Source organism: Xyrauchen texanus, chromosome 30 (genome assembly GCF_025860055.1).
Source record: "Xyrauchen texanus isolate HMW12.3.18 chromosome 30, RBS_HiC_50CHRs, whole genome shotgun sequence".
Taxonomy (NCBI): domain Eukaryota; kingdom Metazoa; phylum Chordata; class Actinopteri; order Cypriniformes; family Catostomidae; genus Xyrauchen; species Xyrauchen texanus.
In genome coordinates this window covers 33,119,108-33,142,104 of record NC_068305.1, presented here as the reverse complement: position 1 = coordinate 33,142,104, position 22,997 = coordinate 33,119,108, and the positions used below count along the sequence as shown (strand labels likewise).

Here is a 22,997-nt window from a genome sequence, read left to right as displayed (position 1 = left end):
TGCGGAAGTGCGTTTGCGTCACGCACGGGGGGGCGGGGCCGGTTCTCGCCACAAGCAAAGGGCGCGCGCACGTTTTTATGAACAATGGGCCATGAACATCTTGTGAAAGACAATTTCTGCAAATAACTCTTACGGAAAATTACGATTAAAATAGCAACAATAATCGTTGCATATGTAATACAACACTTTCAATCGTTGAAAGTCCAACATATTAATAAACATTGTCAGATAATGTTTAATGCTATTTTTAATGCGTAAATGTGTATTAAAGTGGGTAAACATTCCAAAATTTGTTGAAAATGTAGTTAAATTGATTATATATATAATATCACTCAAAAGTTAGGACTCACTGTAAAATTAGATTTTTTTTTTTAAAGCAAATTAAAAAAAAAAATCCAAGTATGCTTAAATTGATCAAGAATTAAAGTGAATAATGTATAATGTTCAAATGACTTTACAAATGATTCCAAATATAAATTGTGTTTACAAATACAAGTGATTTCTATTTAAATAAATATTATACTTATACTTGCAGCTGTTATACCTTTATACCAGTCAAGCATTCAGTTTATTAAAGGTGCACTCAGCCAGTAGAATTTGACTGGTCATGTTATCCCAAAATGGCAGCCCCCATGAGCGGACCCTCTCCATGTATATTTAAAGAGATTTTATAAGGTTTTTTTTTTTTTTTTCACAAAATTATGTTTCAAAATTACTATTAATGTCTTTAGGATTTTCCTGTTTTTGTTTAAAGAGGAAAAATTAGTGCACCTTTAAAATATTCAGGGAAAGTTTCCTCCCATGCTTTCTACAGCACTTCTCAAACAGGCCATTGTTTCGAAGGACACTTCTCGTTGACTGTACGATCAAACTTTTCTAACAACAGCACAACACCTTAAACTTTGATTCATCCATCTATAATACTAATCTTGAATCCTTTGCCACTCAATCTTTACATTATTTTGCATATACCCTTTTCTTCTTAATTGCCAGTGTCATATGTGGCTTTTTATTTGAATGTCTGCCTAAAATGCCAACAACACAGAGTTTTCTGTTCAGTGTTGCATATGAAACTGGTGTTTGGCCTGTAGTCTGTCATTGGAGATATTAGTTCAGGACCTGTGAGGGGTCTGGATACTCATCCTCTTGTTTTTGTGCATCTGGGCTGTCCAATCCCCTCTCTGTCTTGGTTAGATCCAGTCAGCAGTGCATGGAATAGCCTTCATCTCTCATAAGTACAACACTGATGAATTTCTATAGAAATGTGTTTCTTTTTGCCCATTTTTAAAGTCAAAACTCTTAAGGGTAAAGTTTCTTGCAAGAATTGAAAGTGTACTCAATGCTTCAGCAACTTAAAAAGACACTGCAATGTCCACACTTCATAAAATAGAACAACCATTTTCAACTGTTCTAATAATAATAATAATAATTATACAATAAACAATAATAAACAATAATAATTATTATTATAAATGAGTAGCAAATTAACATATTAGAAGATTTCCTTAAAGATTAGGTGGCACTGTATTTTCTTAGTAGACTGGAGTAATAATGACTGCTGAAATCACTGATGAGAAAAATCTTGATTTTTAAGCCTATTTTATTTTGGGCTTGTTTTTGTGTGACAAAAAACGGCAGCCTATTCTCAAAATTGTTCATAAATTGTCTCAAATGATCTTTGATTGTCCGCTTTCTGTACTGCTATCCATGCAAACCTTTTGCACTGCAGCCAAAATTGCGCAGCACACGTTTTGTGTCCAACATGAGGTAGACTCCTTTATTTTCAAAAGCTGCAAAGACTCCATTCACTTAAAACATGTTTTTTTCCACCTCTCTTTCGAATCATACTATGGCGAAGCCGTAGCTCATAATTATTAATTAGGTCCCGATGACGTTGCTTTGCAACCTTCCAGTGGTGAACGTCTAATTTATAAATATTAAGTTTGTGTTGCTGACGTTGCTCGCTTACCTTTCTAATGGAGAAGGCTCGTCTAATGAATGTGAATAATTGTGCCTTCCCAATAGTAGCATTCGTGAAATTCGCTAACTGGACTGCTGAGGCTTCTGCACCACATCCTTCTGATCTCATCCACAACCAAGTTTGCCGGCTCCGCACACAGCCTCGGAATTACTGAATGCACACCGCCTTTTCTCTTTTCTATGACTCTGGACTTGCAATGAGTGTTTTCACTCATTTCTTGTGTCCTTTGAAAATGGCCTGGAAGAATATTTTACTGTCTAATTAAAAACATAGTTTTTCATATTAACTGCGAATTGTTTATTAATTTTTTCACTGGCCACTGAGGCTGCACAGGACCATGGATCCTCCACCGACTTCAGAGAAATCGCATCTTATCAACGAAAAAAATGCCAAAATATACTCCTTAAAGATAAACAGGTAAGCATAGGTTATTCACTGCTGCTTTCTTTTCTTTTCTTTTTTTCATTGGGGATATTTTATTTGAGCACAATTATTAGGCTAATGGAAAATTATTCCTTCTTAATTAGTATCTTTTTTATATATTTTCAGCGCTTATATATAGCCTATTTAAAAATAAAATCATAATAACAACTATCATTATCATTATTATAGTAATAATACAAATTAAAATATTTACCAAAACAAAGAGGTTAAATCATTCTGCGTTATAAGCCTTTACAAAATGACAGACTTGCACAGTCTGATATGAATTTTGATGTAGGCCTATTTGAGTTGAATTTTTTAAACTCACAACAGCAATTCATTATGATGCCACACGTGTCTTCTATGAACAGCCCATAACTCGATTCTCTTAAGCAGATGTGAGATGCTTATATTTTTAAGGTTCAGTTCGTTTCGGACAAACATGTGACTAATGGCCTTAGGGAACTTCAAAGAGCACAAGGCTGAGCGTTACCTACATATGACTGTTTGGTCTTTATGTATGGCAGTTACATAAGATATAATTTCATGATGATGGTGACTTCATCATTAAAGAACAGAGAGTTTATAAAGAATACAATTGTATTTCAACTTTCTTAACCGAAATGGCATACGATTTCTGTCATTGCATGCAAATAAAAAAGATTTTTTTCTTGCTCTCATTTTGATTCTTATATGACAAACACAAATCTAACTTAGTTACAATAAAATTAATAATGTTTACGCTTTAAAGTTGCACTAGATTTCTGCATTCTTGTTTCTTCATCAACTTAGCTCTCATATTTTCCTAAAAGCAAGTTCAGAGAGAGATATAGTAATTTCAGGACCATGGACAGATACACGCGAGGCGTTAATGTGACGAGCATAAATCACATGTTCCAACTCATAAAATCGCAGCAAATATACATATATGGGTACTCATTATTAGACAGATGGAAGGACATTTTTGAACCAATTAAGTAAAATTCAGACCAAAAACCAAAGGTCTAAATTAGTTAGAACTAAAACTCGTCAGTATTTATCATGAATTTAACGAATTTTATAAACAATGTGTCACGAACAGTACCAAAATATACAGCTACACTTATTATTACATCAATGATAAGTTTGAAATGTACAAGTGTAGTAAGTGTGACAGCACAATTTGGAACAGCAGTTATTAAAAGAAATGCTTAATTAGAACTTATTTGGCAAACTGCCCGTGCGGTAAAGTAGAGCTCAGCAGGGGCAATCTGATGATGTGTAGATAGATCATTGTTCAATTGCCGATTAGGTTTGAGTTATTTTGCCTTGTAAGTAATATTGCTGTTGTGTGCAGGATATTGCAATGAGTAGCTTACTATTTTGCATTAGCTGGTGTGTGTTGTGGAAAGCTCATGAAATGCAGGATTGAATTGATGTGGCAAAAGCTTTTTTTACTGCTTTTTTTTTTTTAACCAAGATATAAAGAACAATCTATAGTCACTTTTAGCTTAGTGACACAATACATTAACAACAAGGCTGTTATTTCAGAGGATGGAACCAGTAAGTCACCTGAAAAAATGTTGAGGGACATTAAAAAAGAATAGCTGAGATAGTGATTGTCCTGGACGTTATTACTGAATTAGACATTGTAACCATGGGCAGCATCCTGTTATATTGGCTGAAAATGTACCATGTTTGCTGTTTCTTGCAATGCAAGCTTTTTACCAGTGCAAAGCAAACAGTTTTGTAATTTACAATGGCTTTTGATACATATTTAATGCAGCTGTATTGTCACCATCATCTCAGTGAATTCACCTTTCCCTACTAAGGCTTTTTAGGTCTGAGATGTCTTATCACAGCTTTGAGCATTCATCATTTTGCAATATCTCTTATAATGTGTCTTATAAATATCCAGTTATTTCAAGAATAATATTGGTGTTGGTGTTGTTATTATTGTAATCTGTTAATAGTATATTTATTCATTTTTTTAATAGAAAGATTTTGTTTTAAATTTTACGTAATTTTCATATAGCATTAATACTATAAAAATGCACAATCAAGGCATTACATTTAAAAAAAATTACAAATTACAAAGTACTTATCCAATTGCGTGTATAATGATTTTAGATTTGATTTCATGCGCCACTGCATTGCCACAGGACCGAAATCATGTTTCCTTCTGAGCAGATGAGACTCAAATCTGTACTGCTTTCGGTAAAACTGTAAACATCTGTGCATGTATTTTAACTGCAGAAAAGAAAATATTTAATGGATTTAACAGGTACCAAACAATCTATTTGGGTTACTGTACAAATAGAGGAGAGAGTATCCTAGACTTGATAGTTTTAGAGGATGGAGTTGTAGTGTCTTGTAAAAATAGTGAGGGAAATAAGCATGGCTGTAAATGGTCAACTCTATTCCACACATCAAAAGTATTTTTCTGCTCTTTCTTTAAAAAGAAAGAAAAATAAGCTTATTACAGTAGGGTATGTGATCGGTTGCACATTAATGGCAATAAACACGGACAAGGCATCTCAGTTCTGCGTTGTGTTTTCTTTTAACTTGCACGTAATGGAGATATGCCCTATTGTGAGTACGATAGTTTTATTTTTAAATAATAGTCAAATGAATGTCCTAAATACATATAAGCTATATATAATTCAATTATATATAACTATTCAATAATTCAAATAAAGAAATAATAATAATAATAAAAAATAGCAGCCACCGTATCATGTCTGTGTCCCGGTGGGGTGATTAAACAGACGCTGTGTTCCACTCGACCGCGTCCTTTCTGCAGCCGCGCGCCACAGTAGCCTGGTTATCTCATGCGCAGCGAGATTGCGCTTTCCGCCCCATTAGCCCCATCATAGCGACTCTCTCATCAACACACAAGACAGAATGGCCCGAAACGGCCAAGTCAGCCGATTCAGTCTGATCTATATCCTTATGACATGAGAAAAACCCTATGTGCTTCAAGTAAGACACTAGTGCGTATTTTTACGTTTTAATTTTTTTTATAATTATTGAACGGGTGCCTTTTGTGTTTACCATTATCATGTTTAGATAATGGTTTTAAAGACAAATAGCTGGCTCAGCTTTTACTGTTATTTATTCACTGTAAAAAAGTGGTAATCTGCAGTTGGAGGTAAGGAGCCACCTGATCTAATCCTTAAATTCGTTTTGTTAGTTTAACCTTGTATTTAGGTTTATTCTATAGTGTTTAATAATGATGTTTAATTAATAACCAGTTCATTTAGATGTTACTACATGAAGCACATTCTTTATGTTAACATTATTTGGCAATTTTTGAAACACAACAATAAAAATTAACCTTTTTTCTTTCTTTATGGTGTCAAGTGTCATTTTTTTTAAAATACCAGAGTAGTACCACGGTACATGCAATGTCAAAACATGTTATTTTCTTGTGCACTGTTATGATTTTCTTTATGGTGGAAATGTATTTTCCTGCAGTACAGAGTCCTTTAAAAGCTGCACATGCAGTGTTTGAGTTTAATAAAGGCTTTCTTTTTTACTGGCAAACAAAAAGATTCAGTGTTGGTTTCAGTTGTTTCAAGGTAAATATTCCACTTCATCTAGAGCAGAGGGATAATTTAGGCGGTAAAGCCCACCCCAGCACCCTCTAGATCTGGCCCTGATTTATGCCATTTGAAATGCAGGGTCACTCGTCTAACTGAAAGAGTCCTTTGCATCTACCTTAACGTGTCTTTTATGTCTCACTGAACGTGTCATTTGTGTCTCACTGAATGTGCCTTTTGCATCTCCCTTAACGTGTCTTTTATGTCTCACTAAAAGTGTCTTTTACGTCTCACTGAATGTGCCTTTTGCATCTCCCTTAACGTGTCTTTTGAGTCTCACTGAACGTGTCTTTTGTGTCTCACTGAACATGTCTTTTGCGTCTCACTGAACGTGTCTTTTGCATCTCACTGAACGTGTCTTTTGCATCTCACCGAACGTGTCTTTTGCATCTCACCGAACGTGTCTTTTGCATCTCCCTTAACGTGTCTTTTGCGTCTCACTGAACGTGTCTTTTGCATCTCACTGAACGTGTCTTTTGCATCTCACTGAACGTGTCTTTTGCGTCTCCCTTAACTTGTCTTTTGCATCTCCCTAAACGTGTCTTCTGTGTCTCAATGAACGCATCACTTGCGTCTCACTGAACATGTTGCCGGCATCTAACTGAAAGTGATGTTTGCGTCTCACAGAACGTGTCTTTTACGTCTCACTAAATATGTCCTTTGCGTTTCACTGAATGTGTCTTTTGCGTCTCCCTTAACAGTCTTTTGTGTCTCACTGAACGCATCACTTGCATCTCACTGAACATGTCGTCTGTGTCTCACTGAATGTGCCATCTGCATCTCACTGAACGTGTCTTTTGCGTCTCCCTTAACAGTCTTTTGTGTCTCACTGAACGTGCCGTTTGCATTTCACTGAATATGCCGTTTGCATCTCCCTTAACATGTCTTTTGCGTCTTACTGAACGTGTCTTTTTAGCGTCTCAGTGAATGTGCCTTTTGTGTCTCCCTTAACATGTCTTTTGCGTCTTACTGAACGTGTATTTAGCGTCTCACTGAATGTGTCTTTTATGTCTCCCTTAACGTGTCTTTTACATCTCCCTAAACGTGTCTTTTGTGTCTCACTGAACACATCACTTGCGTCTCACTGAACATGCCGTCTGCGTCACACTGAACGTGTCTTTTGCGTCTCACTGAACATGTCTTTTCCATCTCACTGAACATGTCTTTTGTGTCTCACAGAACATGTCTTTTGCATCTCCCTTAACGTGTCTTTTGTGTCTCACTGAACGCACCACTTGCGTCTCACTGAAATGCCACCTGCGTCTCACTGAACGTGTCTTTTGCATCTCACTGAACGTGTCTTTTGCATCTCACCGAACGTGTCTTTTGCATCTCACTGAACGTGTCTTTTGCGTCTCCCTTAACTTGTCTTTTGCATCTCCCTAAACGTGTCTTCTGTGTCTCAATGAACGCATCACTTGCGTCTCACTGAACATGTTGCCGGCATCTAACTGAAAGTGATGTTTGCGTCTCACAGAACGTGTCTTTTACGTCTCACTAAATATGTCCTTTGCGTTTCACTGAATGTGTCTTTTGCGTCTCCCTTAACAGTCTTTTGTGTCTCACTGAACGCATCACTTGCATCTCACTGAACATGTCGTCTGTGTCTCACTGAATGTGCCATCTGCATCTCACTGAACGTGTCTTTTGCGTCTCCCTTAACAGTCTTTTGTGTCTCACTGAACGTGCCGTTTGCATTTCACTGAATATGCCGTTTGCATCTCCCTTAACATGTCTTTTGCGTCTTACTGAACGTGTCTTTTTAGCGTCTCAGTGAATGTGCCTTTTGTGTCTCCCTTAACATGTCTTTTGCGTCTTACTGAACGTGTATTTAGCGTCTCACTGAATGTGTCTTTTATGTCTCCCTTAACGTGTCTTTTACATCTCCCTAAACGTGTCTTTTGTGTCTCACTGAACATATCACTTGCGTCTCACTGAACATGCCGTCTGCGTCACACTGAACATGTCATCTGTGTCTCACTGAACATGTCTTTGGTGTCTTACTGAACTTGACTCTTGTGTCTCACTGAACGTGTCTTTTGCGTCTCACTGAACATGTCTTTTCCATCTCACTGAACATGTCTTTTGTGTCTCACAGAACATGTCTTTTGCATCTCCCTTAACGTGTCTTTTGTGTCTCACTGAACGCACCACTTGCGTCTCACTGAAATGCCACCTGCGTCTCACTGAACGTGTCTTTTGCGTCACACTAAACGTATCCTTTGCATTTCACTGAATGTGTCGTTTGCGTCTTCCTTAACGTGTCTTTTGTGTCTCACTGAATGCACCACTTGCGTCTCACTGAAATGTCATCTGCGTCTTACTGAATGTGTCATCTGTGTCTCACTAAACATGTCTTTTGTGTCTCACTGAACATGTCTTTTCCATCTCACTGAACTTGTCTTTTGTGTCTCACTGAATGTGTCTTTTCCGTCTCACTGAACGTGTCTTTTGCTTCTCACTGAATGTGTCTTTTGCATCTCACTGAACGTGTCTTTTGTGTCTCCCTTAATGTGTCTTTTGCATCTCACTGAATGTGTCGTTTGTGTTTCATCGAACATGTCGTTTGCATTTCACTGAATGTGTCTTTTGCGTCTCACTGTACCTGTCATTTGCGTCTCACTGAATGTGTCGTCTGCGTCTCACTGAACATTTCTTTTGTGTCTCACTGAGCATGTCTTTTCCATCTCACTGAACGTGTCTTTTGCGTCTCACTGAACATGTCTTTTCCGTCTCACTGAATGCATCTTTTGCATCTCACTGAATGTGTCTTTTGCGTCTCACTGAACGTGTCTTTTGTGTCTCACTGAATGTGTCTTTTGTGTCTCCCTTAATGTGTCTTTTGCGTCTCACTGAACGTGTCTTTTGCGCCTCACTGTACCTGCCATTTGCGTCTCACTGAACGTGTCAACTGCGTCTCACTGAACGTGTCTTTTGTGTCTCCCTTAATGTGTCTTTTGCGTCTCACTGTACCTGTCTTTTGCGCCTCACTGTACCTGCAATTTGCGTCTCACTGAACGTGTCAACTGCGTCTCACTGAACGTGTCTTTTGTGTCTCCCTTAACGTGTCTTTTGCGTCTCACTGTACCTGTCTTTTGTGTCTCACTGTACCTGTCAATTTGCGTCTCACTGAACATGTCTTTTGTGTCTCAGTGAACATGTCATCTGCATCTCACTGCACATGTCATTTGTGTCTCACTGAACATGTTGTCTGAATCTCACTGTACGTGTCGTTTGCGTCAGACTGAATGCGTCTTTTGCGTCTCACCCTAATTTTTTTTTTGCGTCTCACTGAACGTGTCATTTGCATCTCAGTGGACGTGTCATTTGCATCTTCTTTAACTTTGCTTCACATAAACCTTATTCACAGCACCGCCATCTTTGATTTTTTTATAGGAATGACAACAAGGCTATAAATCTCCACCGTGTGAAAGAGTAGATTTTTATTAAAAAAGGACTTAAATATTGGTCTGTTTCTCACCCACACCACTCATATAGCTTCTGAAGTGAAACTGCAACTCTCAGAAAAAAATAATAATATGATTGTGTTCCTCACATATTCTTGTATGGGGAGGGGGGTCTCACGGGAGGAGACAAGGCAGATTAGGGGAATTGCCTAGTCTGCCTATAGCTAGCATTGGACCTGATGTCTTTGCTTATTTTCTAACTTTATTTAATTTTTTGCTAGGTTTGTCTTGAGGGGACATTCTTAAATTGTCATAAATGTCAAACTTCATCATGCTTTTTTTAAGTAAACAACTGATCATTGGAAACTGTATATTTGTACAAATATCAACATTAAATTCTTTCAAATAAGGGCCTTGTATAATGTCATGACCATGAGCACAAGGTTAGAAATTACTAAGTCTAAGACAAAAGAAAACTGCTGCCATCAACGCTGTCAATTATCTGTAATAATTTATGAAAAACTTATAATAAAGGCATTCTTTGTCTGGTAAAATGCTTAAAGTCTTATAGAAATGAGCGGAGGTGATAAAAATCACATTTGTTGAACTGGACAAAGGACCTATGTCCTTGAATGATCCATTTGCATGATATGGTGCTGCAACATTTTCAGCTACATAGCAACCACAAACGTTTATCTGTATGTGTAAGGACTAATTTACATGTTATACAGATTAAAACATCAGTTAAATGAAAAAGCTGTACTTGAAACTGCATGTCTCCTACTTTGTTCTCAGTGAATTCTCAGGTTCCAAAGAGAGTTGCCCAAACCTGCCTTTGGGAAATGGTGATATGGCTGGTGCTATAGAACTGAAGAGGACTGTTGGAACTCATTGCCATGGAAATAAAGCAATATATGAGGAGAGTCATGAGAAACTCATAGCAAAGAAGAAACTCTACATTGCCTCCATAGTCTGTCTGGTTTTCATGATTGGAGAGGTTATAGGTAAGAACTTGGTCCCTCTTCAGGGAAAGCATGGGGTTTATTGGAATGATTAAACTGGGAGCCAAGATTTTAAAATCTTGGTTAAAGTTAAAAGTAAGAATCTGTAGAGAATGTTTTCAAATTTCTAAATTGGTGTAAATAAATATTTTAGGTTCAATATAAAGTTAAGCTCAATCCACAGCATTTGTGGCATAATATTGGTTAGAAATTGGTTATTTCATCTCTTGTATCTTGTTTATTTAAAAAACAGCCTCTGTAAGTCTCTGTAATAAAATGGCACTTACAGTTGAAGTGAATGGGCTTGTAGTTGTAAGTTGTAATATAAATTTACACAGATGAGATTAAGTGAATTAATAACATTAAAATCATTTAAACATGCATAAAAAAAGCTTATCTTCAGTTGAGCCAATACCCTTATAAATGAAACAGAATTTGAAAGCTTTTATTTTGCTTTGTACTTGAGTACAAAGTTGTTTTCAACAAGATAAATGCTCTGTTTGCAACTTCAAGTACATTAAGCAATTTGCCATTGTGGTGCAAATTACTTGAAGATGCTGGACCAAAACCAATCCTTGACTCATCTATTAAATAGCGATAAGCAGACTTTTTCTCTGTTTTATTCAGCCTGTACAGCACTTTTTCTTTCAAATAAGCACTCAACATGCAGGGACACAACTTTAAAGTAATTGTGAGTCACCCTCTCTTTTTAAACCAAAGAATATGCTATGTAAGCTTTCTAAAAATCCCCATAACAAATTAGACCTTAAAGCTGAGGTGTGTCATTTTTGTTAAAATATTTTCTCATATCCCAGCTAAAATTCAGAGACAACTCTAAGTAACCATTTGTAGGGTGATTTTTCTGTTAGATTAAAAAAATGTGGCTCTGTTTGTTTGAGTATCCCAAGCAGCCCGACTCAGCTACATTGGCTCAACCACACACCATCTGTTGACTTCTCTCATAGTAACTCACTTCCCATTTTCTGCTGTTCTTTCTATACAGGTGGCTATCTAGCACACAGTCTGGCCATCATGACCGATGCTGCCCACCTTCTGACTGATTTTGGCAGTATGATGGTCAGTCTTTTCTCACTGTGGATCTCCTCAAGACCAGCCACAAAGACAATGAACTTTGGCTGGCACAGATCAGGTGAGATCCGCCTAGATTGTCAGGAAACCAGACCATATGGTTCACATCAATTCACTGTTACATCCCACTTCGATAGAACACCATATTTGTCTCATTTGAATTCACAGAGATTCTGGGAGCACTGATATCTGTAATGTCCATCTGGATCGTGACTGGGGTGTTGGTGTACCTCGCTATTGAGAGGATTGTTAAAAATGATTATGAGATCGATGGCCATGTGATGGTTGTAACCTCTGGTTGTGCTGTTGTGGTCAACATTATGTGAGTAGACCGAATTTGCTTTCCTAAGCTAGAAATTAGTTTCCACCAACAGCTTTTTTCGAAAGAGATTCAACAAGAATCTTGTGTTAAATTAATATGATTTTGATTGCTTTATATTACAGAATGGCATATATTCTACACCATTCCACAACTTTTCACAGTCACGGTTCAGGTTACCACAAGATTGATGAGAATGGGATGAGCCCAGTGGGCCATGGCCACTCCCACAGCCTCCTTGATAGTCATGGGAACACCAGTGTCAGAGCAGCATTTATTCATGTTTTGGGAGATCTGTTACAGAGCTTTGGAGTGATGGTGGCAGCCATTATAATCTACTTCAGGGTAAATTGATATATTTAATACTAAAAACTTTAAAGGGATTGTTCACCCAAAAGTGAAAATACTGTCATCAATTACTCACAATCATTACATTCCAATCCTGTATGACTTTCTTTCTTCCGTGGAACACAAAATCTGATGTTAGACTTGGTCACTATTCACTTTTATTGTATGGGAAAAAAAATGCAGTGAATTAATGAAAAGAATGGTGACTACCTTTGTAGCTCCAAAAATCACATAAAGAAACAAAAATATCAGGGCTGTCAATCAATTAAAATATTTAATGGAATTAATTACATGGTGTCCCGATTAATTATCAAAATTAATCGCATATACAAATATTTGTATATAAGCCCCCCATATAACAATAATTCAATATATAATGATGAAATAATCATACATAGATATCTTTAAATAAAATAAAAAACATAAAATAAAATATATATATATATATATATATATATATATATATATATATATATATATATATATATATATATATATATATATATATATTTATGACGCAATGCCTTGGGTGCATTAAGGTCATAAACATAAACATTTTAATTCACTGTGTCAAGTTAAATATATTGAGATCCCTTAGTTCGAATTTGTGCTCCATCAAATGTTTTGAACGCAAGAATGTAACACATGTTCGTGTTGTGCTGTCTGCTGAAGGGTTGTTTTGTTCACTGTATAAACTGTGCGTTGCCCATGCAGCTTCAAGTTTCATTTACTGCCCTCTGGAGTAAACAGGTGGTACTACAATCCCTATTACGGTCCGGGGGCATTGCGATTAATTGCGTAAATGTTTTTAATGCATTATTTGTAATAAAATTCATCGCACTTAAATCGACAGCCCTAAAAAATTATCAATTTCACTCGAGTGTTTACATCCATATTTTAAAGCAATATAATATTATAATTTTTTTACTCTAAATATCCACTTCAACTTTCACTTTCAGATGTAAAGTTAAAGTGGAGATTTAGAGTAAAAAAAAGACTTAAATGTTGGTCTGTTTCTCACCCACATCTATTATATCTCTTCTGAATATATTGATTTAACCACTGGAGTCTTATGGATTACTTCTGTGTTTCCTTTATGGTATCTTTGGAGCTACAAAGTCTGATCACAATTCACTTGAATTGAACGGACCTAAAGAGCAGAGATATTCTTCTAAAAATCTTTGTTTGTGTTCTGCTGAACAAAGAAAGTCATACACATCTGGGATTGCATGAGGGTGAATTAATGATGAGAATAAAACATTTCTGTTGAACAATCCCCTTAGCAGAATTGAGATTTTTATGTAAATATCACTTTAAAGATTGTGTGTGTCTTTAGTTTAGTCTTAAAATGCTGTATTTATACATTTTTTCCAATTGTGTTCGGGTAATTTTTGACCTGGTAGAGGTAATTCATAATTTTAAAAACCTTTTTCATAGGATGGTTAGAGTCATGTTGGGTTAACCTCCTCGTGGTCGCTACAATGTGGTTCTCGCTCTTGGTGGGGTGGGTGGTGGGTGGTGAGTTGTGCGCAGATGCCGTGGAGAATAGCGTGAAGCTTCCACACGCGCTAGGTCTCCGCGGTAACGCGCTCAACAAGCCACGTGATAAGATGCACGGATTAGCTGTCTCAAACGTGGATGCAACTGAGATTCGTCCTCTGCCACCCGGATTGAGGCGAGTCACTACACCACCACGAGGACCTAGAGCACATTGGGAGTTAGGCATGCCATATTGGTGAGAAAAGGGGGGGGGGGGGGGGGGTACTTTACTTATATTTAAACTCTTTCCCATACTTTCTTTTTTGTCTAAAAATGGGACTGCATCTTGTTTACAAACATGCACACTCACACACAGAACTGACAAAACAGATGTTACAAACATAACAAATAAAGTATATCAAAGGAAACACTGCCTAAAAGAATGTGTGGCAAGAGAAAAAGTTCAAGCATACAAAGACTGAGGGTTGAAGGAAGAAAAGTCCACATTTTACTCTGCCGCCCTCTACAGACTGATCTGATAACGAACCAGCTTGCAGCACAATCACACATTAATATTCAGCAGTTCATGCAGTAAGTAAAGTACGTTTTGTTTAAAAGCATTGTATACAAGAACAGATGTTGCATAATTGTTTTGATGTTGTTTGGTTGGAAAAACATTATTTGGTTGTTTTTCGGCTGCATTGAGTAATTAATTAAAATGGTAATTAAAAAGTTAATAATTACTAGAAATTCTCAATTTAAATGTTTCTATAAATGTAATGCAATGTTATACTCAAATGAGATTTAATATAACCTTGCTAAAAATATCTTCACTTGTCTCACAGTGGTTTAGCTGCACTTAATGTATATTTAATAAAAACATCATACATAACATTTATATTTTTCAGTTAACATGCCAAAAATATAGCTCTTTCACATGTATGAACAGATAAGAAGTTATCAATGACCTGTAATATGGTTTTTGATGAAAACAATTGGATTATGAATGTTCTATAAGCTTAAAAATCCACTGGGTAAAACTGACCTGTGAATGCAAAAGGTGTATGCAGATTTCGAATGCAATAGTAGGGTTAATGGTGCGACTATAGTTGAATCAGTATATGGAAACATATTCAATAACTTATCATTCTCTTACAAACAAGTAATTGAATTGAATAAGCTTGATAAGTAAGAGGACATTGCAGTTTTTCCTTGATTCCTGAATGCGCTTCAGTGGAGAATGTGACTTCTGTAATCTGTAGTGTAATGCATTTTGACACTTTGCACAGAAGCATCTGATTCTGCTCTTCATTGCATCAGTACCTCCTGTTCTCTCTCAACCTTCTAATGCAGCCAGAATACAAAGTAGCCGATCCCATTTGCACTTTCCTCTTCTCTTTGTTCGTCCTGGGAACCACCAGTACCATCCTGAAAGATGTCTTCCGCATTCTCATGGAGGGTAATTTTAACTTTGAATAACTGACTCTTATTAAATACAGTTGAACGTTTTCATTAATGCACATTATGCATGCAAATGGCCAGTTGTCTATACATTTGTGTGTGTGTGTTTGTTTATTTGTTTGTGTATATACCTTATGCATATCAGAGCAAGTTGTCATTAGGGATATATCTCAGTATAACGGTAAGATTTGGAGTCAAAAGTCCAATTGTAAAAAAGTGTGTTTTATCTAGCAGAGGATTTGTTGGTTTCAAACACCTACTTCAAAAGCCTCTTAAATTAGAATCTTTTTTTGTTTTTTATTTTCTTTACTATTATCATATTTATGTTAAAGCTCATGGATAAATACTCAAACATAATCAAACTACACTGGCATATATTAAGGCAAGGTTCAACTATGTTATGAAGGGAGAAAGTCAGGTCAGGGAATGTTGACACATGTGTTTTAAATGTCATTAATTTATCAATTAGAATATTTCTTGACCAAAACTAAGTTTTTATATTTTTGTACAGTGCCTTTTCCATTTTTGTTGTTTTAATAAATGTTTTGAAACTCATATGTGCTTATAAAATGCAGTTTAAAGCAGGTATAGATTTAAAGAGAAGCATAGATTTTGTTTTGGTTGTTGTGATTAGGGAACATGTCATGATGGGAGAATATGTCTCCAATGTTTACACGAAACCTACACCACTGGTTTAGTGGCAGGATGTATAGTGACAACTTACCCCATATAGCATGAGAACACTCAGTGGTGATAATAGTCAATAGGAGAAAATGGCTTTTTTTGTAGCCAAGACTTTAAGTAATGTGGCTACAAAAATAAACCTACCTGAAAATATTCGCTAGAATAAAAAGTGTGACAACTAGCCCCAGTCTCCCCTATATATTTCACAAAATGTTTACAGTCAGCTAGTGATATGGTGAATCTATACATTTCTCAATGAATCCATGTGCTGTCATTGTCATCCATTTGTGTTCAGGGGCACCAAAAAGTATCGAGTTTAATTCAGTGAAGGAGGTGCTACTCTCTCTGAAGGCAGTGAAGGCCATGCACAGTCTACACTTGTGGGCTCTTACCCTAGGCCAGAGTCTGCTATCCGTTCACATAGCTATTGGTAAGTTCATTTATTCATAATTTCCTTCACAGAATGCTTATTTAGTTGTTTATTTATTCTCTCATTGTTTCTTTTGTTGTCTGTTTTTTATTTAAATGATAATTTCATAGAATCTTTAGGATAATAACTGCTACATGAATGGGTCATTCTCAGAGGATTTGTCCAATTTGTGTCCCCATGACTTGTGGAACGCAAATAATGCTACCGCTCAATTAGGATCTATTCGTTAACATTAGTCAATGCATTATACAGTAAATATAATGAAATACAATTTTTTAAAGCACTAATTAATCTTGGTTATTGCTAATATATTAAATAGTATTTTTCATTGTTTGTTCATGTTAGATAACATATTCAAATTTGAATGTAAAAAAGTATAAGTAGAAAATAACATTTATCAAGATTAAGAAATGCTGTAAAAGTATTTTGACCACATTGTTAAAACAGAAATAAGTGTCTTTTGTACTCTTTATCAGCATTTCTATTTGATTACAATTATATTGACCTTGCCAGATAAATGAGAACTTTGTACAATAAAACCCCAATAAATATTGAAAATGGGTGAATAAAACAAGTCCTTTAGACACATTAAAATTCAATGATGGAGACCGATTCACAGGCTCTCCATCACAGTTTTATAATAAGGCACACCAAAACTGAGTGATACTACCAGAATTAACTCAATCACTTCTACAAATTATAATTATGTAAATTCCAAACATAAATTTAGGCACAAAAGGCACAGTTTCCTGAGAATGACTTTAAAATGTTTTGCATTCCATGTTCATTATAAATATAGCAAAACTATATGAACATTCAAGCACAGGTTTGGTCATTTCTATTTAAAGAATGGAAAAAAATTTAAAAATAATAATTTCTCTCATCATTTATGTATGTCATCATAGATGCATATGACTTCCCTTCTTGTGCAGAACACAAACAGACATTTTTTGAAGAATATCTCATCTCTGTAGGTCCATACAGAGCAAGTGAATGGTGCTCAAAACTTTGAAGCAAAAAGCAAATACAGGCAGCATAAAAGTAATCCATACTATTCGAGTGGTTTAATCCATGTTTTCTGAAGCTATATGATAGGTGTGGGTGTGAAACAGATCAACATTTAAGTCCTTTTTTTTTACTATAAATTCTCCTCCCTACCCAGTAAGTAGCATTATGCACTGATAATGCGATTTGCCAAAAAATGTATAAATAAATAAATAGAAGAATGTGAAAGTGAAAGTGAAGATTTATAGTAAAACAAAGGACTTCAATATTGATCTGTTTCTCACTCTTACTTATCATTTCACACCTGAAGACATGGATTTAACCACTGGAGTCTTCTGGATTACTTTTATGCTGCCTTAATAGATTTTTGGAGCTTTAAAATCTGGTCACCATTCACTGATATTTTCTTCTAAAAAAAATGAATTTGTGCTCTGCAAAAGAAAGAAAGTCATACACATCTGGGATGGCATGAGGGTGAGTAAATAATGAGAGAATTTTCATTTTTGAGAACTCTCTCTTTAAGTCCAAACTAAGTCCTATTTTTTCCCTTGAAGAGGAGGATGCTGACCCTCAGTGTGTCTTAAAGGAAGCCACTGAACTTCTTCAGACCAAATTTGGCTTTTACAGCACAACCATTCAAGTGGAGCCTTATTGTGAGGACATGATCTACTGCACCCAGTGCCAGGACCCTATGGACTAACTTCTCCAAATGTAATGGTGAGAGGAGGCTGCCTGAATAAAATATATGCACACATATTAAGATTCACAGAGGGTCCAAGCCAAAAATGGAAACACTGTGCAAATGTATATAATCTACAGTATGAATATGTGCATGCTAAATGCATTTCTATCAACTGATACCAAGGAAATAAAAAGTGCCATCATAAAAGTCCATCTTCAGTGTCAAAAAATGCACATACTTCTGGAAGGAATAGCTTGAAAATGAAGTATTTCAAAAATGAAATTGCTGGCATAACTATCTGAACTATCTTCACATATGCAAAGATAAACAGAATGGAGCAGCCACTCGTAAATATAAGGGGGTGGTAGCATCACTGTGAGCTTTTTATTGTGGCTTTGCAAGGTTTTGCTAGGCTGGCATCATACATTACAGCATGAGTATACTGTAATTGCCTGTCTGTGCACTTGTGAAAAATGGCTATTGACGTGACTTCCTTAAAAAAACAATTAGAATGGGGTTTATTAGGCCCGAGCCAGACTTTGCTGTCAGTGTGGCTCTCTAATCAATAAGAATGTCTGCCAAACTGCAGCTTCATGTTGTAGGGTTTAAACAGAGATTCTGCTTGTGTAATTATGGATTTTGTTGAAGATTTCTTACTAATGCTTGAAGGTACAATGCCATTTACACAAGAAAGCAGGTGATTAACTTAAGCGATGTCTGTTTTCCCTCACTGGCTGTGATAGTGAAGGTTTCATTTAGCTTTTGAAGACAAATAGCGGTGACAAAACTCAGCCATTCACTCATGTCTTCAGGCGTTGGCCAGCTATGGTCTGTGCTGACACAGTTGTGCCTCTATACTCATGTTTTGCACAGGATTTCCATCTCTGATCTCGGTGCCGCCACACTGCCGCAATGACTCTACGACATTCCAGCAAAGTGGTTCAACACTCACGTTTCTTCACTGAGGTCATGGCAGTTACACAAAACAATAAAGCACATCGTTTTAGAATGATCTTATAAAACCAGTTCCCATTTTCACTGTGATATTCTCTTGAAACAGAATATTTATTATTATAATAAAAACAAAGAGCCCCCAAATGTGCACTAATGTTCATTTACAGTATATGTAGAACAAAGTAATTTGATGAAAAACAGTATAATTCCCGTTCTTAAAGAACAATAATAGACATGCCACATAACTGTGTGTTTTAAAGCTTACGTGTACTAATAAAATGTAGCTGTTGTGATCTGCACTGTGACATTGTGAAAGGGGTCAAATTATTGCTCTTACGAGCTGAGATGCTTGCATGATTGCTTTGCTGTTTATCACCTTTGACTGTAATTCAAATAACCTCTCTCATAACCGATCAACCCTAGGACCTCACAATCTAACTGAAAGACCTTTCATTAAATTAAATGAACTATATTTTGACTATGTTTGTTTGGATAAATGAATATATATTTAATAAATGTGAATATCTCAGAAGTTTATAAAATCAGAGAGAGTGAAAAAAATAAAAAATAAAATAAAGGATAAATGTAACATCTGTATTTTTTTATTTTATATTGTTTGTGAGTTGGTGTGTCAAAGCCCTGCATTAAAAATTGTATTTGGAGGGACCACTGTGATTTACAGTAGAGTATATGACTCTACATATTTCTCCTGTACTCTGGATGTCAGCTTATGGCGATTTTGCCAAGAAGGACATGTTCTTGGGGCGCCGTAATGGGGGGGAAGGATGGTACGATTCTAAGGGTGCTGGACAAACTGGAGGCCTAGCAGAACCTCAAGTCTTGTCCTGTATGATTTTGTGATAAATGGACACTTTACACTGGTAAGCTAAAATGAAGATGGCTCTTACATGAATAATAAAATATGATCTTGTGTTTGGGATCCAGTGTTTGGTGTAATGCATTACTGTAATTAAATAACTTTTTATTGAAAAAATAAAGTGAGGGATTACTCTTAATTTTTCAGTAATTTAATTACAGTTACGTTACTTGCAATTACTTGCATTTATTTAGAACACTATTTAATTGTGTTGAATACTGATTTAATAAAAAACAATAGTGATTTTAAAATAGAAATGTAATGTATAATGTTAAAATGTATGATTTCTAATTTAATGCAGTCCCCTTAAATTCTTTGGCCAGTTCATGAATAATTTCTTTGATATTATATGAATTTCATGTCTATCCTTATATTTTTCAGCTGGTCGAGGTTGAAAAGGGTTTTAGAAAGTAATTAGTAATACATAATGCACTTACTATTTAGACAGAGTAATTAGTACAGTAATCTAATTACACTGTAGAATATGTAATTAGTAGTTAGTAATTAATTACTTTTTTTTATTTTTTTTGAGTAAATTACCCAACATTGGTGGGATCCCCCTTAAGATGTTCAGTGGTTTATCCCAAAAGTGCTTTTTAAGAGCTAAATGGGCTTCCCCGTTTGTACAGCATCTACACTGTACTGCACGTGTCAAAAACTTGGCTTGACTGGATCATGCGGACCACAAAACCTGAATAAAACCAGGAAATTTCTACTTATACATTTTCTACAATATGGTGAATCTCAAGCATATTATAAGGCCTGACAGACCTGACATTGTAAATAGCACTTACGAGGAAAAAAACATAATGTATGCCATTGGCTAAGGTACATAATGATTTGAAAGAAATGGTATAGATTAAGATTAAAACTATAAAATAAAAAGAAAAACAGTTTTAATTAAAGATTTTAAATGTGTTTAGGCTACTGTTTGTTTCATGTAAACCATAGTTACATTGATTTACTCAATGAATAGCCATCCATGGTCAACCCTGTGGTTGTTCTTACAAATGAAAGCCTGGACCTCCCTGAACTATGGGCCAAGCTATGAGTTTTTCACCTGTATGAAATCTGTTCTATTCTAACGCTCTTGTAGGGGAGAAAATCTGGTCTTGTTTGATAGATATCAGATATTCCAAAAGATGGCTTAAATGAACATTTAAAACATAAAAATCCAATAATTTGAAATACTCTCCCAACTCACTAAAATAACAAACATTGAACATTCTAAAACGTATACGTGCATTTTTGATATAGTTATTTCTATTAAATTTTTTATTTTATTGTACTTATCATTAAAATTAATTTTTAGTGTCTCTTATTGAATGGGCAATCAGAATTATGTTCACGTTTATTAATAATGATGACATTTTTTTTTAATAATAATTGTAAGGGGGCCCAAAAATCCTAATGGTGCCCCTGGGTCCTGGAACAACAATCCTATCAATCAGATTTAAGGCATAGGAAAAAGGTTAGTGGCTTATACACTCATATACGTTACGTCTGAGATTTGATGTAATTCATAGTAAGATTAGGGTTTCGCATTTGTTTCTTTGACAAGTATGTTGCTCCAGGACCAATGAAAGATGCTGTTTCAAGAAAATCATTCTTACTTGGATAAACATCTTTTGTTAATGGAACAACATTCATGTTTAACATAGTCCTCCTAGTCCCTAACTACCCTTAAAATTAGTGAAATATTATGTTGATAAGAATGTTGTTGAAATCCAAAAGCTATTCCTAACACCAATCCTAAGCCTAACTCTCACCCTAAAATCTGATTGGCTGATTTAAATGTTGTTCTAGAAACATTTGGTCCTACTTGGCAAAATCACGTTAAACTTGGGATGTCCTACTTGGTCTTTGCTGTAAGGATTTTTGGTAGTAATACTACTTGCATTTCAGACTAAGGTTTTTATAGCTGATGCAACCTTACATCTTTGGAAAATAACCAATTATCAAAGATTATTAAATAACAATTACATAGAAAAATAGCTCCTTGGATTTGATGACACTTAGTCACAATAAGAGGGCGGAAAACACCCTCCAAGACAGAATGATAGCATTAAAAAGTCTCAATTTAAATACTGCAGACATAGCTTCACATGGTTGAAAATGACCTTATATTATAAAATGATGAATCCAAAATCAGTTTTAGGGGCAGGTGCACTCAAAAACACAATGAATGCTTCAAAACTGATAGCAGCGTAAGATGGAACTTCATTGGCTGTTGTTTATTATTTTTATTTTACATTTTCCTGTATGGTTTCATAAGTTAAAAGACATTAATGTTGTTCTGTGGGAATGTAAATAATCTACATATTTATTTTTTGTGGGCCTCAGATTTGTGGATGTGTATAAAAATTGTCTTATTGTATAATCTGTCTATAAAAGTCATGTGTGTAAATGTTATTCTCTGTGACCACATAAAATTACTATATAACTGGATATTATAATGGATATTTCATTTTTACATGCCTATAATTTTATATGTGTGATGTGTATGTTAAGATTTTTTTAAACAGTAATAAAATCATGTTAATCAAATAAAACTTCTTGCAATGTCTTTCACATTATATTGTGGTTATAACGTACATCACGCTTTAAGTAAATATGCAAAGTATTCAATCTAAAACAATAATATAAAAGAACAAATATATGCAATTAGTTCTAGCCGTAAATAGGTCAGTAAACAGAACAAAAAGTGTTTATTAAAAATACTTATATTAACGTTCTCCAATGAATCGGACCCCAAAACTACTAACCCTGTCTAGACCCTGATAGCGAAAAACAATTCTTTAAATGAATATACAATTATTTCTCTAAATATGAATCCATTTTACAGCATTAGTTTAATAAACTTGTTTGAATAATACAGGGGCTTTAATCTAGCTGGGACCCCTTCAGATTTATAGCATTGGAGTCAATTCAATTCACTTTGAAGACATAATTGAGGTCATGAATTAAATTGCACCTGGACACCAGCTGCATCGCCTTACCTAAATGACACAGAGCTATTGGTCCAGAGACAACATTAACTCACAAACGCAGGCTGTGGTTAACAGCCTGTAAAATCTTAACTGTACCGAATGAAAAACTGGATTGACAATTCGTGAGCAAATCATTTAGTCCATTTTGATTTAGTCCAACTAGACCAAATGATTCATTGTAAAGATCAGATTCATTCATAAATCCAACATTACGAATCCTCTTATGACTGTGCCAAAGCGCACTAGGCTGGATGTCAAGATGTTCAGTTAAATAGCTATTTTATTT

The 22,997-nt window shown here is 35.4% G+C and overlaps 1 protein-coding gene across 1 annotated transcript; it reads left to right on the top strand.

The window, feature by feature from the left end:
• Window positions 1–2,226: 2,226 nt before the first annotated feature.
• Window positions 2,227–18,067, top strand: LOC127624339 (zinc transporter 2-like). The gene is made up of 8 exons (XM_052099125.1): window positions 2,227–2,398; window positions 10,188–10,396; window positions 11,397–11,543; window positions 11,651–11,804; window positions 11,927–12,146; window positions 14,982–15,087; window positions 16,069–16,203; window positions 17,763–18,067. The coding sequence occupies exons 1-8, from the start codon at window positions 2,319–2,321 to the stop codon at window positions 17,906–17,908; spliced, it is 1,197 nt and encodes a 398-aa protein (XP_051955085.1). The 5' UTR covers window positions 2,227–2,318; the 3' UTR covers window positions 17,909–18,067.
• The last annotated feature ends 4,930 nt before the right edge of the window (window positions 18,068–22,997 follow it).

What these genes read in the sequence shown, in the direction of transcription:
- LOC127624339 (XM_052099125.1), top strand. Translation starts at nt 2,319, where the DNA reads ATGGATCCTCCACCGACTTCAGAGAAATCGCATCTTATCAACGAAAAA. An exon ending in CTTTGGCTGGCACAGATCAG is followed by an intron (nt 11,544 to 11,650) that starts GTGAGATCCGCC and finishes TTGAATTCACAG; the next exon opens with AGATTCTGGGAGCACTGATA. An exon ending in CTTCCGCATTCTCATGGAGG is followed by an intron (nt 15,088 to 16,068) that starts GTAATTTTAACT and finishes ATTTGTGTTCAG; the next exon opens with GGGCACCAAAAAGTATCGAG.